The sequence below is a fragment of the Mytilus edulis genome, chromosome 6 (assembly GCF_963676685.1).
Source record: "Mytilus edulis chromosome 6, xbMytEdul2.2, whole genome shotgun sequence".
NCBI lineage: Eukaryota > Metazoa > Mollusca > Bivalvia > Mytilida > Mytilidae > Mytilus > Mytilus edulis.
In genome coordinates, this window is record NC_092349.1 from 68,765,457 (window position 1) to 68,786,157 (window position 20,701).

General features: G+C 30.1%; 1 protein-coding gene across 4 annotated transcripts in view; it reads right to left on the reverse strand.

Annotated features, from left to right (window-relative positions):
- Positions 1-5,941: 5,941 nt before the first annotated feature.
- The window catches only part of LOC139528251 (palmitoyltransferase ZDHHC8B-like), a 28,547-nt gene continuing 13,787 nt past the window's right edge, over positions 5,942-20,701 (reverse strand). The window contains exons 8-9 of one of the 4 annotated variants that reach the window (XR_011665561.1): positions 8,559-13,716; positions 5,942-8,523 (exon numbers count right to left, since the gene is read on the reverse strand). Coding sequence is in view for 2 of the 4 variants with exons in the window: in XM_071324135.1 (XP_071180236.1) it covers positions 12,721-13,827 (1,107 nt within the window). In the remaining 2 variants the exon portion in view is untranslated. Of the gene's footprint in view, positions 13,828-20,701 lie in introns of all 4 variants that reach the window. The other 3 variants (XR_011665560.1, XM_071324137.1, XM_071324135.1) reach the window with 3 other exon arrangements.

Consider the following 20,701-nt stretch of genomic DNA (forward strand, 5'->3'; position numbering starts at 1 on the left):
TTATTTTTGTTTTGTTTTGTATCAAATGTTAGTCCAAATAATAATGACATCTTGACAGGCTATTTCAACTTTCACCTTATAAGACTTCATTACACCAATGCTATTTTTGTCAAGACGTCGTAATTTTTTAGACTAGTATGTTGTATGAAATGTTTGTTGACTGTTGAAGAATTGAAATTGTTATAATTTGTGTTGAAATTATATTAATTATTTATTAAATTTTATATTGTTGATAATTATTGAGACATTTATTCATTATCTTGTGCTTTTACTAAATAGAATTGTTAATGGGACCATATATATATAATATTTTTAACATACAATTGTCATATTTTAAATTAGGGCACATAAATTGTTTTTCATGTCTTCCCCAGATTTTTTTTTTTTAGCATTTAATTTTTTCCATGACCGAAAATATTGTTACGGCATTTTACTTTAGTTAACAGTTTAAAACATTTAAAAGTGTTAAACATTTCTTATGCATTACGTTTGATATGTCATGTTATGTTTCTTACAGGAGCTTTTAAAAAAAATTTAAGCTGCTGAAATGAAAGCGAGACACATTGTTTTCAATTAAACTGCATTATATATACATATGTTTTGAGTAAATAATTTACGATAGGGATAGAACCAACAACTTGTGAAAAGAAAGGTTAATACATATAATGTCAATGCTGTAACAGCTTAAATAGCCTACATTTTGTATCAGCAATACATTTTTGGAAGTGGATATTTTCTTTGCCTAATCATAGAAATTGAGAGTAAGGAAATCAGTTATATGATTTAACTACCATTTCGTATTACCTCCAATTAACAGGCCCATTATTTACTTGTATATTCATATATTTCATCTGTATAACAAGTTGTAAAATTATTTTAAGCATTAATGAACTCATGACAAGCATTTATTATGTAGCTGTACATACAGAAAATTGCATTTGTTTCATGCCTGATAAATCGTTATGGTTGGATTAATATTTTTAAATTAGATGAATGAATTATTATCTTCAGTATCATAATTAGTTAAACATCACATTAATTGGTATTTTTTTTAACTGATCTTATAAAGCACACACTTTTTTTACTTTGCCTACACATAGATCTCATATGGTATAGTTTATTCACAGTATCTATTTAAGTTCAGACAAAAGCAGTTGTTACTTTTTTTTTTTAACTAATCTAGTCTGCAGATATATAACATAGATAAATTTTACTATTTTCTAGTCTTTATTTTAGCATATGTTGTACTAAAATAAAATAAGGTGTTACAGTTTTTGTATAATGTATTATTATTTAACATTTATCTGTTGCAGTTTTTAAAAAGTTTTTAAAACATAAATTTGTTAGGTTGGGAAAGGTAGTTGTAGTGTAGCATTATTCATTATTTGTTTGATTCTTAAATTGCTATCTCAACTATCTAAAAGGTCCTTTTTTGTAGTTAATGTTCTTTTGTCAAAACTTAAGGTGGTACGCAACACCTTTACTAAAATTAATTTGGCTCGTTTAATTTTCATAAAATTTTGACAAAGTATTTACTTTGACCCTTTAACAAAAATATAAAAATTTCAAAAATTTTGAACCAACTGTTTTATCAGAAAAAATGCACTGGTTATATAGCAGTTTGTCAAACACTAATTTTGATCATTGAGAAGCTTAAGATTCCCTTCACAACATAATGTAATTAAAACGTTTAGCTGATTTTACAGAGTTATCTCCCTGCCGTGTTAGGTACCACCTTACATAAAATGGTAAAATACATTGCTCATTAATCAGTAGATTCATTTATATTTCTGTGGTATCATTTTTCATGAATTTCATGGATAAATTTAACCCTGAAGTATACTTAAATGTTAAATGAAGTTAACATTAATTATAGACGAATCCACAAAATTAAAATGAATAAACAATTTTCCCCTATCCATGAAAATTGGCATAGTAGTATTATTAATGAATCCATACTACATTGTAATATTAAATGGGAACAGTCTTTAGCCAATGAGTCCAAAATGTTTTGTTTTTTTACCCACACTAAAATTTGTTAAGATTTTAATTGAATTGACGTTTTGTGTGGAGAAAATGGTTGTCAGATTTTCTTTTTATACGTGTATAAACTCCATCCCTTTCAAAAACATTTTCACAAGATATTGAATTTAGCCGTCTTGCCATTTGTAAACGATGATAATGTAACATACAGAGTGTGGCCATAAGTATTTGTCACTTGGAGATTTTTCGCTATATACTGTATATAAAACTATATTTTTTCAAAAAAATATTTTGGGGTCATATTTTGGTTTCGATTTTAAGCAACTTGGTACCAAATAGAAAAAGAATTGTCATATGTTTATTTTGTTATATTTTTTTTTGTGGATCATTTTCATTTTTTCACAAAAACACATACCAGTATATTATTTTCTGTTCAGAAATTTGCTATATATTCAACCAAATTAAATATAAAAAAATATTGTATGTGTTCACATCAAGAGAAAACAAAAAAACCTGAAGACAAAACTATTATCAAATAAAAAAACATACTTCAGACAATTCTACGTCTTTCAATTCCTTGCTGATAAAAATCCAACCATAAATGCCTTAAAATATTTTTTTGGAAAAAGTGTGTTTTTATATGAATATATAGCAAAAAAATGTAGGTGACGAATACCTTTGGGCAGGTACTGTATATAAATCATCTAATTTATCCTAGTTTTATATTCAATATGGAGGGAACACAAGACCATTTTAAACAAATTCCTCATAATTTGTGATATTTATTTTCATTGGTCACTTGAAAGACACTGTATTTGTCACCTTACTGCCAAAAAGCAATATGTTTTGTTAGGTACTTTTATTTTTTACATATGATCTGTATGAATATTTACACCATTAAGTCTTTCAAACTTGTACTATTATATTTCTATTTATTTATTAAAATGAAAATGTTATTAGTCAAAATAAAAGACGGCAAAGTTATATGTTTATTTTTGTTTTGAATATTAGAATTAAAGGTTTAGCAATGCTGATTACCAATTCTGGTTGTAAAACGGCACCAATTTAAAGTCTGTCATTGATGGAAACGAAACCTTTTCCAGCTTCAGTAATTGAATGGTGTATAGTTTAGGTTTAAAACTGGTTTCAAGACCATTGAAAAATTCTGATTTTGGTATGCTTAACTGTTTAAAAGTTCTTGTTCTGTAAACTTAACAAGGTTAACTGAAAAAAACTCAGGGCAGTCAAAAGTAAAATCCTGGAAATTGGTGTATAATAGTGGTCTTCCATTTGTTAACAGTTGTTTGTTTATTTTGAACTATCTCATTGTTCTTGTGATAGTCTGCTTACCTGTAATTCAAAAGGTTGTTTGTTGTATGCCAGCTTTATTTAAACCGAGGATGACCTCTTTTTACAGAATTTTAACTTGTAAGCTATCACAAAGACTGTTCACACAGATATGTCTCTCCTATATGCAGTTGTTGAAATGTAAACTATACTAAACATTTACTGTAAATTAATCACAACTGAAGGTGGATAGCCAAATTATCTCCCTTGAAATGAAATATGCTACTGCTATAACTGCATACAAAATATCATTGATATACCATTACCTTAGCTGTTCAACTGACCTAATCACTAAAGTTTACATAGTCAAAGCATAAGTTTGTCAATGAATCATTAGGGTGACAAAATCTTTATTGAAATGAGATGTGCAAAGCTAATACAACTGTATACCAAGTATCATTGACTGGCTATGAGCGGTTCATCTTAACTGAATCAAGACATAAACATGTAAATCAGACCATGACTGAGGGTTGGAGTCTCTTAATTTTCAGATATGAGATGATGCCACTGTATACCAAATATCATTGACTGACCATTAATTGTTCCCAAAACTGACCTTATCACAAATTAACTTAAACTAATTGTTGAAGACACCAATGCTGAAAATAGGAGGCCAAAGACTCTCGTGCCTTTACTGCTTGATAGATGCAAAATAAAAAGCAAAGTTCAACATATTGGTCTTGTTCAACAGGTTACACTTTCACATGTTCTTTAACTTTGTATAGTTAACAGTTAGATTACAAGCTGAGTACTACAAATTTTGTCGTTTATACACCACACAGTCTCAAGAAATTTGAATGCTGGAACAAGAGAAGTCTATGTATGGCTATATTTATATATTTAGTCAATTCTGGAGTTGTATATTGTAAAGGCAGTTGTCTTCTGTTGACTATATTTCATTCTAGTTTTTGCTTATTTTTCGTTGTTGGGTTGCTCTATCATTAACATAGAAACCATCTCTTTTTATTCATACATGTAGATTTTAATGTCCTACTGACTTTGGTTTAAGTTTATTTATTAGCTTGTGTATATGCTCTTGGACTTTCTATGCTAATACAATCATTATGTTCTCAAGAATTTTGAATTCATGGTTTCATGTTTCCCCTAAAAAAAATCTGTTGCCCTCTAAATTATTATTTTTTTGTTTTTTATGGTTATTCTAATTTTCAATATGTATCAAAATTGACGTAGACAAATAACAAAATGCAATACAGTAGACACCTTTGAAAAATACAGATTGTGTCCATTCTTCTTTCTTTTTTTAAATTACTGCCTACAAATTTTTGAAGGTGTGTATAACTCCTATAAACTGTTATCACAGAGATATGTCTCGCCTGTAATTTTGTAATTTTGATTATGCAAATGTTGAAATCAAAATAGCAATACTTTAACATCTTACACAAGTTAAGAAAATATTCAAAGTCAATGAACCATGACTGAGTTACATGGCTAAACATTCTCCATGTAAATGAGATGTGCCAATGCTTATTTTATACAACTGCATACCAAATACCATCATGACCATTGACTTATTATAAGTCGTTCCCAAATCTAAATACAAACATTAACTAGTAAACTATAGAAAAGTTTCAAAGTCAATAAGAGAGGGTGGGGCTATATAATCTCCATGGAAAAGATACTTGCAAATGCCAATAAATTTGCATACCAAATATCATTGGCTTAACATTAGCAGTTGATCTTAAATTGATCTAAGCACAAACTAATAAATGTAAACTAAGATAAGTTTCAAAGTCATTAGACTGTGACTGAGGGATAAGGATAATATTCTCCATGGAAATGAGATGTGCCATGCTTATACAACTGAATACCAATTGACATTGGCCTACCACAAATGGTTCTCCTTGAATTGACCTAATCACAAACTAATACATGATAACTCAGAAAATTTTTCTTAGACCATGACTCAGGGGGTGGAGCCAAATTATCTCCATGGAAATGAGATATGCTGATGCTTACACAACTACATACCAAATATCATTGACCTACCAATTGTGGTTTCCCATAAACTGACCTAATCACAAACTAATACATGTAAAATAAGCAAAAGTTACAAAGTCAATTGACTATGACTAAGGGGGCGAAAAATTATCTCCATGGAAATGAGATATGCCGATGTTTACACAACTGCATACCAAATATCATTGACCTACTACTTGTGGTTACCCATAAACTGACCTAATTACAAACTAATACATGTAAAATAAGCAAAAGTTTTGAAGTCATTAGACCATGACTGAGGGGGCAGGGCCAAATAATCACCATGGAAATGAGATGTGCCAATGCTTATACAACTGCATACCAAATATGATTGACCTACCACTTGTGGTTCACCATAAACAAGACCTAATCACAAACTAATACATTGTTGACACTACGCCGCCGCCGGAAACAGCATACCTATGTCTTGCTTTTTGACTCCGTCAAGGCAAGACAATAAAACTAGAGGATCTCAGATGATTTTTAAAACCGCAAGTAGAACAGAGTGTTGTCAGACCTTTGTAAGTGAAGCAACGGCACATGATCTGTAGTTTAATCACAGTATCATCATCATCTTTCAGAGACAAATGTGTTACAATTGAATAAGACAAAATCACTGTGTATCATTTTTTTAATTTGTTTTTTCCATATCGTCATAGTTATATCATACTACACATAAAAAGATGAAATGTATCTCACTCACACACATTTATTCATGACCTTGAAAAAAATGCATTCCATATATACAATCCGTAATGAGTTAATGCCCTCAATCAGTCTAGATATATACAAGCTTGACACTCTCTCCAATAAAATATATGTTACATATTACAATATTAAATAAATATATTACACTTAACCATAAATAATGCACAGAAAAAGTGAACACAGGTTAAAAGATAAATTGAATATTAAGCAAATTAAAAATATCATGGAAGAAAAAAAAATGTTGTATGCCTAAATTTTAACAAAGCTTTTGTCTTCATTACTAGGATTTGCATGGTCAGCAAATGAAAATCAACAATAATTGATTTCCAAAAATAACCATTCTTTGTAAAAGGGAATTTTCACAATAAAATTATTTCTATCTTATGTTCATTTAACTCCACGGTAAGTTGAATTATTGCACAAATATTGGATGAAATTAAAAGAATGAGGTCAGAAGGACTGTTTACACCACATGCACCAATTTTTGGAGTTATCAATAACATCCTGATATAGTTTTGTGTTGAATGTAACTAATTACGGAAGCAATTCTGAGGTCGTCTGTTGTGACTTTATATACTGTTTCAATGGCAAAATGCTAATTTTAACAAAAACTGTATGAAAATTTCATAGTTAAATCTACAAAGCTAAACTACACGTCAAGACCCTTCATACATACAAAAAGTGTTGTCTGTGAAAAATTTGCTATATGTTATTTAATTGCTTTAAATATGGTTTAAACAAAGCAGAGTGAAGCTTTATATTTACATCAGTGAATGTCACTGCATATAATGTGGATTCAGTTATTTTTCGTGGGCACCAACTTTTGTGGATTGCAGAAAACTTGCATTTTCATGGATATGTGATAAGTATGGATACAACTTTACAGAAATTTGAATTTCGTTAAACATTTGAAATCCTAATTCACCTGTACCCACGAAACTTACGAAAAATCCGTATCCAACGAATAATAATGAATCCACAGTACTCTTAAATTTGAAAATCCACCCACACTATTATACTAAATCGAACCTTCTGCTAGATTGAAGTCACTGCTAAAAGAAATATACACTTTTAAAATAGAAATATACAAATATAATTCATAAGTTACATACAAATAATTGGAATGTCTAATCTAAGAAATAAAATTGTTGGTACACACACCTTGGCTAGTTATACACTTATCAACACTTATTATGATCAGTTCCAGTAAAAATTCCTGAGAGAAAGTACTTTCTACTGGATTTCTGGTACAAGCTGCACTTATACATGTTATAGGATTAACACAACATTTACTTATTATTCATTTTACTTGTTCAGTTTTAAAAGTGATACATTTATTCTAATACTATGGATTTGTTATTATTTACGGGGTAATTTTTTTAAAATCAAATATCCATGAAAATAGAGTTTTCACCAATCCTCTACAATTGTTACACACACAAGTAAAGGGATCCACAGTTTAAAATAAATTTACCTTTTCATTAGATTAAATATAGCAATTGTGATCGTAAGAATTTGGAGATGATGATATCACTTTTCATCATAAAAATGGCAAAGTATTTAAATCATAAATCTAAGCCTAGAACTTAAAATTTGTGGAAAAAAAGAGTATTGTTAGGCATGTTAGGTATACTACAATTGAAAGATATTTCTGTTACCCATCCTAAAACATATAAAGACAAAGGGCACCAGTTGTGCCCCACAATCACAGTACTATAAAGAGACTTTTTGAATAGAAAAAAAATTATTCAAAATACCATGCAACTAGGTTAGACAAAGGGATGACTTATACACATGTAGCTACCAAATACAAATCAGCAGTATATCTTAACAACAACCACGAGGACTTTCTTTTTATCAAAAAAAGATTTGACTGAAATTTTCCAGATATAAGCATTCTTGGTAATATTTTAAATGCAGACTATGAAAAACAGCATTTTTGGTTCAGTAATGGATACCAAACCAATGTCTGGTAAAATTGATAGGGTTTAACTATGTAGTTTCCTTATTTGACAAGAAAAAGCATGTTTTTTGTGTCCAAGTATCAAATTTGGCATAATAAAAATTATTAAATGCACTTCCTTTTTAGCTATCATATGACAAGCTTACACCTGATGATTATAAATTTACCCTGTACTTGTCAGTATGAGAAATCTCAGAATTCACAATGCTGACAAATTTTTATAACAAGTAACTTAATTCTGCAGCTCAAAATTTTATAGAGGTTTCTTATTTTTTTAATTCTTTTTATTTGACTTCATTTTTATATATGCCAATACATATATAGACAAAAACTTAACCCAAAATTATGTTAAAAAAAATATATCCGTTATAATGCCATCAGCTTATGTTGAAGTAATTTGCAGAATTCTGCGATTTCCCAAACTGCTATGGCAACATAATTAAATAATACGAATATGATATACATTGTTTCAAGTCACAAATCTTCCTCTAATATTCTATAAAAAAGTTATTTTTTTCAACCTACTATAGAAATCCAAAACCATTTAAGCATGTTGTACATATAAGTATGGCATATAGAGTATTTGACATAGCACTAAGGTTATTGTGATATTTTTTTACTTTATAAAAAAAAATATTATAAGACTTTAGTGCTACGGTTTCTCAGCTAATCATGCTAATAGAGGATCGTCTTTCTTCAAGGAATTTAGACATACATGTACCACAAAAATAACTATTCTTAATCTTTTTTTATACAATCTTAGTACAAAAATAATATGTACTTCAATGTTAAATATTAAATAATATGCATAATAATAATAATTAATACATCTGGAAATTTTACAACCTGAATTTTTATTTTAGCACTTTAAACACAACATTTTGTACAAAAATGTGACCTGACTGTGTCTTGATGTAATTAACACTGTTGGAACTGATAATGCATTTTGACCAAAAATCAGGTATCTAATGCCAATGATTTTTTAAGGTATATACATCTACATATATCATATGTTGGATAAAGTCTTACATGTAATAAGCAGTAAATGTTGTTCAAGCCTTTACTGTGATCTTAAATTTATTCTATTTGCTAAAGTTCTAAAAATTGTGCAAAGTAACAACCAATAGACACAATTCCTTAGTTTATAATCTTTCAAAATTTTGTTTACTGTTATAGTTTAACAAGGTGATTATTGCTAAAAGATCTATAAATATTTTATGAAACATAAGTAGATGATATCATTTAAGTTGAACACAACCTTCAAATCAAGACATTGTTTCAAACTACCAAAGTAAGGAAGAAATGATCTCCAATTTAAAAACAATATAGTATGTATATGGTCCCACTGAGAATGATTTAATATGATTTGATTTTAATGATACTGCAATATGATGAAATTGTCTTTCAACTTATTATATTCAAGTTTTAAAATGATTTGCTTACGCTAAAGCATTCATATATTCTAAGAAAATAAAACTATTATGCTTATCTCATTTGAAAATTTGTGTGAAAGCATTTAACTCTGTCACAAAATAAATGCATAAAAATGTTTGGCAGATATTTCAGGTTTGCACTGAACCATATCAGATCCCTCTTGTCAAAAAATGTTCTAGTCTCTTACGTTATTATGAATTCCGTTTCATATGAAGGCTTTTACATTGTCTTTAAACAATATGGAATTGCCTATGACAAGCACATTCCTAATTTAAAAGAGTATTTAAAGATTTATTCGAGGTCTATCCCCCCTTTAATTGTCAATTCTATAATTGATGTCATGATAATACTTACAGCTGCCACTGTTTTACTTACATTTCTTCCATCCCATTTATTCAGATCAATTTCAAATTATGAGTATAAAGTGAGAATATAATTGATTTTTTTACAAGATAATTTAGTACTTAACTTCAAGGATGAATAAAATTACATTTAATTCATCACACAACAATCATCCATATTCCTACTGTAAAAAAAAATACTTCTTTCTAAAATTTCCAAGATTATGGAACTTTGATAAAACTGGCAATGACGAAATAAAAGTGAGTATATAGAATCATAAAAAAATACAACTGTTTGAAACAAACATAAGAAACTAAAACATAAATATACTACAAAATATTTACAATACACCTGGAATGAACCTAACTGTACAGTACATGCTACAACAATGTCTCATGATGGGCTCAGACAGAATACAAATGGCACAGTATTATTTCTGGCACAGTAAAATTAATGGTACCAATTTTACGTCACCATATGCACATTTTCAACAAATAATGTATCTTAATCCATGTTTGAAGCAAAATTTGTTGAAAGTCCAAAACTTAATTCAAAAGTTGAAGACCTGATAAAACCTTAGAGTCAGGTATCACCTTTGCAAAACATTTTGGATCCCAGCGTCACCCCATTTCTTTAAATCTATTGCTGAACCCATTCATTTACTGTCAAATGCAAAAGGGAGACTGTGTCCAACTAGTTGAATTCATAGGAGCATTTAAATATATATTTCACAAAATAAAGTTTTCTCTCTTTCATTTGAAAACAAATAAAAAATGGTAGTCTGTGTCTTCAATAACTTCTCAATTATTTCTGAGAAAGGAACCTAAAACTAATGCAATACCTTTGAAGTCTTCAGATTAATTTGTCTTCACTTAAAATCTTTCTTTGCTCATTACACACTATTAAATGTGATGTAAATATTGACAAAGAACTTCTCAAAAGTTGACAAATCAATAATATACCAAACAGCTGGTCGGTAAATTATAAATAACTGTCAAAGTCCGCATTATTTGATGTGAATTTATTATAGAAAACTAACGACATGAAAATGCCAATAACTCTTAGTCAGTTGAAGATTAAATCAAGTTAAGTCTATAGATGGAATAGATCTCTGTCCAACCAATGCATGATATTCACATTTGCTGACAAAAAGCGAGAAAGTAGACACTTGTTCGATAATAAAATCCCATTCCAATTTTGCTGATAAAAAGCAATGTAACAATCTTATATAGTATACTGACTGTGACAGGCAATATTTTATGTTTCATTGTAAAGGCAACCAATGAAAAATGTTAACTATAAGAATGAGATGTGAAATGAAAAAATAAAGACAACAAACAGTGGCAGATCCAGGAGTCTGTTTCACAAAAAATCTTAAGTGTAAAATTAATCTTACGATAAAAATATTAAGTTGAATTGTTAAGGAATATTTTAGACTTAAGATAATTTTACACTTAAGATTTTTTTGTGAAAAGGTCTACAGGAGTCTGTTTAACAAAAAAACTTACAACTAAGATTGATCGTTAGTATACTGAATTTTCATAACTTACGAGCAATCTTAGTCATAACCTTTTTTGTGCAACAGACTCCAGGAGGAGGTTCTCAACCCCCCCCCCTTTTTTCAGATGATCAATACATTCGAAAGGGGAAATATTGTTGGAACCCCCCTTTTTTCAATGGCTGGATTAGCCCCTGATAAACATTAAGGTATAGCAGAAGCTTATTGTCCAGGTGAGCTAAATATCTATACAAGTTATTAACCTTTGCGAATAGAGCTGGGTTGCTTTCAACATTGTAGCAGCTAAATAATGCTACGTAGATTTATGACTATTGAACGTGTAGCTAGCCTAGCTGCTATCAATATCTATGTAGCAGCTAGGCTAGCTTCATGTTCAATAGTCATACATCTATGTAGCCCTATGTATATAATATGGAACGCAACCCTGCTTTAATCACTACACAGCTAAAATTTGCCATCTTTTCCTGTCGGAACCCATCAAGTCACATTGATGTAGAAGTAACCAATACATCGTACAAGATGACGAACATTACATAAAATATTAAACATGATCACAGTTAGAGAATTGACTACCTTACTGTTATAAAAATATATATTGCTCACTCAAACACACATTAAAATTTCATTCATAACAAAGTTTAACCAATATCCATCAAACCTCGGAAACATACCATAAATCATGTGTATAACTGCCTTCCTAACGTGATTGATTAAATCAATATCAAAATTTAATTATTATTGTATAAATCTGACACCATTTTTTTTTATTGTTGACTTTACACTTTTACTGCCTGTCAATATTATGACTTCATTTGATTTATTAATGATTTTGTAGTTAAAATAGGTTCAGATCGAATATATGTCTTCTTTGAATTATTTTCAATATCAACTTTTTATTTACATCAATTTATTTTCAGGGAAAACCATCTCACTGATAAGAACTGCATTTAACCAAATATATTTCTAGTTTCATGGATGCCTTTTCAAGAAAGTTCAAAATAATGAATTTTAAACATAGATTGCTCATTATTTCAAGGTATTCATAGGTTACAAATTTTCATGAATGTTTGTGGGTAAATGGAACCACAACCTTGTTTTGAATGGATTAATAGTCTAACCTAGATTCCTATGTATTTATTTTGCCAAAACATCATAATTAAGTATTCATGAAAATAAATGAATCCATATATCATAGTATTCAGTTTTAAGAAATAAGAGTGTAATATGTGAAAAATGAATTTGTCACTATCAAAACCATAAATATTGATAATTTGCTACAACCATTTACAACCTCTCTCAGATATCTTTAAAAGACCTTGACACAAAGCTATTTTTAACAGTACAATAATTGCAATTATTCAAGAAGTACTCCAATTAAAGACAAGGTTTGATGGATATTAATATAGTAAAATAATACACAGACAGATCATACAGCTACTTCAAATGTATCATAAACACTTTTCTTTTTCTCAGCTTTATCATTTGGCCGTTTGTGGCTAGGATGTGATTGTCTTGAATTATTTGATGTTGAAGTCTGACTCGGTAAAGGCTGTCTTGATTCACTAGGTGATAATGTCCGACTTCTCGGCATAGCATGATTTTTATTTATACCGTTATTAGAATTTTGTCCATTCATCTCGCTCATTTCTAATGCCTTTACGAATGACAACGGACGCCTAGATCCGCCCATTTCATCATCAAATAGCCCTTGAGTATGGGGAGGAAGTGTAGTTGCACTGCGAGACTGTGCAGCATATCTATTGGTTGGGAGGCTGTCATGTGACCTCCCCCTATAATCACCTGAGTTGTACATCTGTTTTGAATGATTATAACCATCACTTGGCCGATAGTTATCCTGACCATAAGAATCTAACATCTCCTCACTTCTTGACGTGTAGCCGTTTGTCTTTTGTGAGAAACGTGGTGCCGACCTAGCTGATGGTGATTGAGGAGGCTTATGAGTATAATTGAATTTAGGTCGATACGGTATAGATGATGCACTGTTTTGAGAATTAGAATAATATGTATTTCTAGAATGACCTGGCTGATGAGAATCAGTTTTAAAACGATTTTCACTGTCTCTTTTAGGTCTAGGTTCACTTTGTGACCTTGAGTTATGTTCACGAACCTTATCATAATTAGTATTATTGCTTTCAACAGCTCTGCTTGGAACACTTGTGTTACGCATAGCATGAGACACACGGTCCAAGCCTGGACTATTCAACAGAGAACGTGGTGGTGTTAAAACAGAATCCTCGGGTGTGGCTACAGGTGCAGCCGCCAAGGCTGCTGCCCTCTCTGCTCTTCTTCCTCGTTGTGGGGACTTAGAGATGCTGTTACCATGGTGATACTGTCTTGGAGGTGAAGCTCTGTTATTGGTCTGACTATGGTATGTTCCCATGGTTGAATTCATGGATGGCTGCTGTGAATCATCAAAAAGATTTGTTTTTGAGTCTGACCTTTTCTGTAAAGGGGGCGTTGTCTCACTGTCTTGACTGTCATCGTCCAGAAGACGTGAAGATTGAGGGGTGGCCTATCAACAGACGGTAGAGAGATGTTACAAATGTTAAAAATACAAATCTTGATTGGTTGAAGAGGTAAGTAGTGCATGCGGTGTCAAGGTCACTGAAGATGGTAACCTTTGACCTTACACCACAGAGGTCACTCCCTGAAAGGCAAAGAAAACATAAAGGTTGGTTAGTGCAAGCTAAGTGGAAAGCTAATACTGTGGTCAAGTGTTAAACGTGTTAAATTGCTGAGAAGCATATAACGGCAGTGTTGTCAATAACAAGCTACTTGCAATTTATCTTCAATTTTCAGAAATTGTCTACTGCACTTATGATATAATGAAAAACCCAAAGGCTATATAACATATCTATAAGTCTTAGAATTGATTGAATCGATACATTTGTTATTCTTAAACCTATTTTATATGAAAATAATAGGTCTTTAAGATGATGAAGAAAAAAAGCATTTTATACCAAAGCAGTGATGGTAAAACATACCAGCTGATGATTTAATATGGAAGTAAAACATATTATGATCACAGTTTTAGCATAAGTAATGGGATTACACCATCCAACACCATAAATATACGAATGACCACAAAATAAAATATAATTGTGTTTAAGGTTTCCATGCCAAAAAATGTGTAGTCTTCATTTCATTGAGTTTTTTTACATGAATCATTCCAAATTACTGGTCTTAACTGATAATCAAGATCTGAAAATGAAAACAGATTTTTTTCTTATTTACCTTGAGGAAACCCTAAACACACATGTGTCTGGCCTAAGTTATATTCTATATCTATAAACTAATGGCTGAAGATTAATTTAAAAGACATACACTAGTACATGTATATATGATACCAAAGTGTGACACTTGCACCATCACCTTAAAAGAGGGGTAAATTAGACAGGGCCTAAACTACTGTACCTAATACTAGTATACCATATAAGGGTAAGACATTTGGACAAGCACCTGAAAATAGGGGTCTTTTATGTAGAATTTTATCCATTTAACATGAATAGGTTCATTTTTTAATAAATTCCTAGCTTTTTCACATTATAATATTTTAAGAATTTACGACAGAAAGTGCTTGGTAAATAATCTAATTGTATTCCACTTATATCTTATATGAAATCTTCATTTTGTTTGCAAAAGTGTTTTGTGTTTTATTTTTAAGTTCTAGAAAACAGTAGTCATTTGAATTGAGAAGTTATCCTTAAACAGTGATTAAATGCCTTCATACATGAAGATTTGGAATGGATAGAAATAAAAAAATTTATATTCATTTAAAAAAAAAGATTAATAATATTCCCCGACATGCCTGAATTGTCTTGAAGGTCTTGATAAATGAAATAATTTCAAACAGTTCTCAGTTTACTTGGTTTGAGCTTTGGATTTTGAAGAATTTTATTCTAAACACTGCATCAGAATTTCTCGACCTTTATAGAATGCATTAACAGAGAACGTTTGGACATTTATCAGCATCCTGTAGATTCAAATACAATTCTCTGGGAATTCATATATATATATGCTTTAATATTCCAAATCAATAAATATCTCTCAGTAATTCCTATAGACTATTCAGTGTATATAATATTAAGACCAATATACAATGTATATACTAAAATTAAAAGATCTGGAACCAGGAAGTTATTTACACAAAGTATCTTGGTAATCTTGAAACTATTGGAAATAAACTACTAAGATAAACACTTCTTTTTTTTGAGGCTAGCCACATTATAGTTTCATTGATAATGGAAATTTTCAAGTTTTTTTTTTTTTATAAAATACACCATATAATTTAAATGAAAATCATTTAGCTATGCTAGACATGTCATTAATGGCGACAAATTTGTCTGATCCACGTTTAACCTTCAACTGTCTTAATCTATTACATCCTATGTTTTCAACTCTTAAATTCAATTATTTCATTCCTTACATTTTCGGAAAAATCAATAAAAATTTAAGGTATGTCTTAGTCATGTGACAAATCTCTCACTTAGAACTGGATGGAACGGAGACAGTTCCAAAGCAAATACAAGTCAATTACATTTCCTTCACATCACCTAACACCATGAGGGACATTATAACAATATATTTAATCATGCTGATTGACATTAATTAACAGTACCGAAAGACGTTACTGGAAGACGGCGACAATTAATCAATAAGGCAAGAAAGTAAATACCGTACTATAAAAGGCTTCTTAATTGTTAATATTTTTAATACCATTAGTTGCCAGCATGACACAAAACTTAAAAGAGTCATACTTATTTTATGAAGGAAAAAGTTTAGTTCAACTGTTAAATTCCCTTAAACTCTTTTTCATTTCTTCATAACTTGCAACAAAAGTTTTTGTTGAAAAATCAAAAACCTTTAAGGAAAATTTCAGCCAATAGTTTTGTTTTTGTCTTTTCAAAACTGCAATCTTCATGGAATATTTTAATCAAAGTTTTAGTATTCAAAATATCATATTTTGGATTAATTAAGTTTATTTAGAGAGACCAACTTTAAACTTTATTTACTGATCTTTTAGAACATTACTTGTTTTGTTTTTACTGTCATGATACATTAAATAGAAACCTAAATTACCAATTGGCAAACAAATTACTGCATTCACTGCAAAATTTCATATGCATTGTATTTTACCATTAATAAGGAATGCTTTAATTTTCATTCAATGTTATCGAATGTCTTGAGTATTATCTGATTCATGAGTTTTGTTGTGTATTATTGGAAAATGTAAGATTTCAAAAAGAAAACTTAAAGGTGCTGAATAAGCTAATTTTTATCTTGAGAGAACTATAATAAAGACATTGTCTATGTCGTCTAAACAAACAATTTTGTAGTGAAAATACACATTCTGGCTATTAGAGGCGTAAAGGACCGTTCCAGGAAGATAAGAATGGCTACAGGCAATGTTAGCACAATGAAAGTGGAATTTAAACAACAATATACAGCAGAAATTTCTCAACGCCTTTAAATAAATGAAATCTTTTCTACCAATCTTCCTGGAAGAGTAATTTAGTTTAAAAGCTAGTGAGTGCAAGATTGAGGAGGTCCAGCAGTTTGCACAAAAGAAGCCGAAAAATAATATAAGCATGTTATATCCAAAGACTATATGAAAAGCATTACAAAATAGGTTAAACGCCTAAAAAGCAAACTCAGCAAAAAAAAAAAAAACACACATTTTTTATTGTAACTATTATGTATCTGAGAAAATTCCAGAACAAAATTTAATATAAGGGATGTTTAAAATAGGTCAAATGTCCAAAAGCAAACTCAGTGAAGCAAAACATACATTTTCAATCATAACTATTATGTAAGCTGTGAAAATCTCAAAACAAAAATCCGAGTACTATCTAAAATTAGACAATTATAAAATAGGTCATATGTCCGAAAAGCGAACTGTGTCAGCCAAGCAAAACATACAATTTTAATCATAACCATTATGTAAGATGAGAAAATCCCAAGACAAACTTACGGTATATTTCTTAATAGTGGATTTTAAAACAGCTGATTATATCTTAAGACTGTGAAGAGCATTTTTAAATAGGTCAAATGTCCACAAAGCAAACTCAGCAAAGAAAAACTTACATTTTATTTAATCCTTTTATGTTATCTCATAAATTACATCACAAAAAGAGAGAAAAAAATATTGTACTTAACTTAATATTATGAAATAATTTTTTCATAAATCACAAATTTAGGTCAAATCATTCTGTTGACATACATTCAATGGCATTGCATGTATTTTTATTCAAAATGACATTGGAGCAAATTTTCTATGATTATCATGTGCTATCACATGTAGTGTTCAAAGCAGAAAGTGAAATCAATCACCAAATATCTTGCTAATGCTGAGGAAGAGCTAAATTATAAATCAGTGCAATAAAATTTAACTCTATTCAACATTGTCCTAATTGAATTCTAGAAAAATTGAAAGATTCACAAAACTGAAGTCCCCTTTTTGGTACCATATTCCGCCGTGTATAGACGTGTATAGACCCCCCCCCCCCCCTTTTTCTTCCCTCCCAATTTTTTTTTTTTTTTTTTTTAAACAGAACTACAGGGGTTAAAGTGACTGACAACAAGCAAAGCGACTATTGTCTACATACTAATGATTTGAAGCAATATTAGTTTACAACAACAAACAATTATGTTAATACCTCCTCAACCTTATAACATTTGTATTTCAAATCATCTTCTCTACTACACTAGCTTTATTGTATACGTTAGTGTTAAGTTACACATCTAAGATTGAAATGCAAAAAATTAACCCTCCCCCCTTTTTTTTTTATACCAATTACAGTTTTTTCTTCAGTAAATGATTTTTTTGTGTATCCAAACTGATATTCAAAAGCTGTTAAATTTTATACAAAATTATATTCTGCCATCTGGGAATGATTTTTTCAATGAGAAATATGTCCATACTCCCAGATACATGCCTAGCATGCAAGGAAGGGGAAATGTAAGATGCTCTGGAAAATGTAGCACATAAGTGAGACAAAACCATACCTATATAATATATAATGTCATGTTATGGAGATATAAAGTACAAGAACCTGGTATACATAATTATTCAAATATAAATAAATTTGGTGTATTTACTGATCAATTGGTTAAAATTATTAGTTTTATTTTCAATGTTGTTAATTTTGATGGCGACACGCCCACTCTGACGTTGTGTATTCATACATGTGTGTACGTTGTTATTGTTAATATAAATAATATAAAATGTTCTTTGAGCCTTATTTTTGATAGAAATTTATTTATAATAAATGGTAATAATTTATTTTGATTTTATTGAACCATAAAACTAATTTTTGACTCTTCACATTTTACATAATCCGCATCGCGGATTATTCAATGTGAAGAGTCAAAAATTAGTTTTATGGTTCAATAAAATCAAAATAGATGATAGCCATTCATTAAATAATTTCTTGATAGACATGCAGTTTACTTTTGTGATTTTTCTAAAAGAATCTGTGTCAATCTCTATAGTTTAACATTCTTTTTTGTTTTGTTTTTTAATTCTAAATTTACTTTACACAATATGTATCAATGTAATCAAATCAGACATGGCAGAGGTAACACATTTATCTGTTTAAATAATTATTCAATTTAGAGTTTTATCCTATCGAAATTACAAACAGTGTAAGAAGATTAAAGGTTGTAATCCCTATGTTTTGCATTCACAAACCCTTTTTCAAAATTAAAATGTTGTCTATTTAACAAGAGTGCACATGCTGAAATGTCTCGCCTTCTTTACTAATTATTGATATTATGTTGATAGTCCTAAATATAAAGCTTTATTAAAAACTGTCACATAAACTTAGCATTAACCAAGATAACTAAACAAAGACCAATGAACCATGAAAATGAGGTCAAGGTCAGATGAACCATGCCAGGCAGACATGTACAGCTAACAATGCTTCCATACAACAAATATAGTTGACCTATTACTTATAGTTTAAGAAAAATAGACCAAAACACAAAAACTTAACACTGAGCAATGAACCGTGAAAATGAGGTTGAGGTCAAATAAAACCTGCGGGACTGACATATAGACCATAAAATATTTCCATACACCAAATATAGTTGACCTATGGCATATATAGTATTAGATAAAAAGACCAAAACCCAAAAACTTAACTTTGATCACTCAACCATGAAAATGAGGTCAAGGTCAGATGACATCTGCCCGCTAGACATGTACATCTTACAATCATTCCATACAACAAATATAGTAGATCTATTGCATAAAGTATGAGAAAAACAGACCAAAACACAAAAACTTAACCATAACCACTGAACCATGAAAACAAGGTCAAGGTCAGATGACACCTGCCAGTTGGACATGTACACCTTACAGTCCTTCCATACACCGAATATACTAGACCTATTGCTTATAGTATCTGAGATATGGACTTGACCACCAAAACGTAACCTTGTTCACTGATCCATGAAATGAGGTCGAGGTCAAGGGAAAACTGTCTGACGGGCATGAGGACCTTGCAAGGTACGCACATACAAAATATAATTATCCTATTACTTATAATAAGAGAGAATTCAACATTACAAAAAATCTGAACTTTTTTTTCAAGTGGTCACTGAACCATGAAAATGAGGTCAAGGACATTTGACATTTGACTGACGGAAACTTCGAAACATGAGGCATCTATATACAAAGTATGAAGCATCCAGGTTATCCACCTTCTAAAATATAAAGCTTTTAAAAAGTTAGCTAACGCCGCCGCCGCCGGATCACTATCCCTATGTCGAGCTTTCTGCAACAAAAGTTGCAGGCTCGACAATAACTGTTGTATTTTAAATCCTTAACAATACATCAGCACATCAGATATTTTAATGTTATAAAGTAATCCAATAAGGCTTTAATTACTGACCGACCAATTATTTAAATGTAATTAACATTGAAAATTCATTGAATAATTTGCATACCAAACTTAGCTCTGACACATTTTTACACAGCTTGCATGAAGTATTTATTGAGGTTTGTGTTGTGTCATAAAATTTGTATTTACCATTTACATGTATATTGATTGATATACATCAAAAGTTTATCTTAAGGTTATATAAATATAATGCTCTTGATTATCATTTGATTTATATAATGAGAATACTTTTCTTCAATTTTTAATACCCTATATATAGGTTATAAATAGAGCCATGAATTATGCATTAATTATTTTTTAACCAAACAATTATTTTTTGGAATCACAGGAACAAGGAGGGAAAAAATAAGCCATGAGTTCTGATTTAAGAAAAATATATTATTGACTAGGCAATCATAATGATGTTTTGATTTTGGAGCTTAATTTTTAATTGAAATGATAAAATGAATATGTTTTGATCAAATGTGAAGGTTAACATATGGT